Source organism: Gekko japonicus, unplaced genomic scaffold (assembly GCF_001447785.1).
Source record: "Gekko japonicus isolate JY-2015 unplaced genomic scaffold, Gekko_japonicus_V1.1 scaffold2948, whole genome shotgun sequence".
Lineage (NCBI taxonomy): Eukaryota > Metazoa > Chordata > Lepidosauria > Squamata > Gekkonidae > Gekko > Gekko japonicus.
In genome coordinates, this window is record NW_015176536.1 from 2,225 (window position 1) to 3,653 (window position 1,429).

At 53.0% G+C, this 1,429-nt stretch overlaps 1 protein-coding gene across 1 annotated transcript in view; it reads left to right on the forward strand.

The window, feature by feature from the left end:
- Positions 1-272: 272 nt before the first annotated feature.
- LOC107124059 (pleckstrin homology domain-containing family B member 1-like) overlaps positions 273-1,429 on the forward strand; it is a gene marked incomplete at its 5' end in the record, with an annotated part of 20,984 nt that continues 19,827 nt past the window's right edge. Inside the window, one exon of the mRNA XM_015427446.1 lies at positions 273-394. Within this exon, the coding sequence (XP_015282932.1) occupies positions 273-394 (122 nt within the window). The remainder of the gene's footprint in view (positions 395-1,429) is intronic.

Sequence of the window (1,429 nt, forward strand, 5' to 3'; positions counted from 1 at the left end):
GGGAAAGGAGTTTGTAAGCCGCTCTGAGACTCCTTCGGGTAATGAAGGGTGGGGTATAAATCCAATCTCCTCCTCCTCTTCTTCTTCTTCCAAAGCAGCCATTTTTCTGCAGGAGAAGTGGAATGTATGTTTTAAATAAATAAAAAGCGATCTATGTAGTCTAGAGATCAGTCGTAATTCTGGGAGCTCTCCAGCTTCCCCCGGGAGACTTGCAACCCCATAATCACGGTCCAGCTCTGGCCTCTTTAACAGGCATTTCTCTGTTCTTGCAGGATCAGCTAGAAGAGGCGAACCGGGCGTTCGGCTGCGGGTCTCGCTTTCCGGCACTGCCGGCCTTGTTTGAATTTCGCCGGGTCTTCCGGGCATCTCTGGGACAGCTGCCAGAACCTGGGCCGTTTGTTTTCTTGTGGCTGCTGCATGAGCCGTGGAGGCGGCGGTGATTCCCCGAGGCCCCAATTATTCCGCCGGCTGCTTGCACTGCAGACTGTAGCCTGAAACACGGAGCCTTTGGGCTGTCTGTGCAGAGGCTGGTTCTGCGCGGGGCCATTCTGTGGGCGACTCCAAACCAAGTCACTCGTAGCCTGGTCGCAGGCATGAAGTGGTTATAACTCATGAAGTGGTTAAGTGTGCGGACTCTAATCTGGGAGAGCCGGGTTTGATTCCCCACTCCTCCACTTGCACCTGCTGATGTGACCTTGGGTCAGTCACAAACTCTGGCACAGCTGTCCTTGAAAAAGAGCAGTTTGTGTCAGAGTTCTCTCAGCCCCACCCACCTCACAGGGTGTCTGTTGTGAACATAAGAACATAAGAGACGCCAATGTTGGATCAGGCCAAAGGCCCATCCAGTCCAACACTCTGTGTCACACAGTGGCCAGAAATACCAGGTGCCATCAGGAGGTCGGCTGTTTTTGGGCAGGAACGCACAGGAACGGAGTTCCGGCTGGCTCCCGAGTTGGCCACGCCCAGCAGGAACTCATTAGCATAATAGGCCACACCCAACTGCAGGAACTCATTTGGACTGGCTACATTAGGGGTGTGTGGCCTAACATGCAAAGGAGTTCTTGCTACAAAAAAGGGCCCTGGGTTTTGACAACAAACAAGGTAAACAGAATAACAAGCAAAAGGTGGGTGTATGCTCCATATAAGAACATAAGAACGTAAAAGACGCCAATGTTGGATCAGGCCAAAGGCCCATCCAGTCCAACACTCTGTGTCACACAGTGGCCAGAAATACCAGGGGCCATCAGGAGATCCACCAGTGGGGCCAGGACACCAGGAGCCCTCCCACTGTTGCCCCCCCCAAGCACCAAGAAGACAGAGCATCACTTGCCCCAGAGTTCCTGTCTATACCTTGTGGCTAATAGCCACTGATGGACCTCTGCTCCAGATGCTTATCTAATTCCCTCTTGAGGCCGTCCATGCTTGCCAC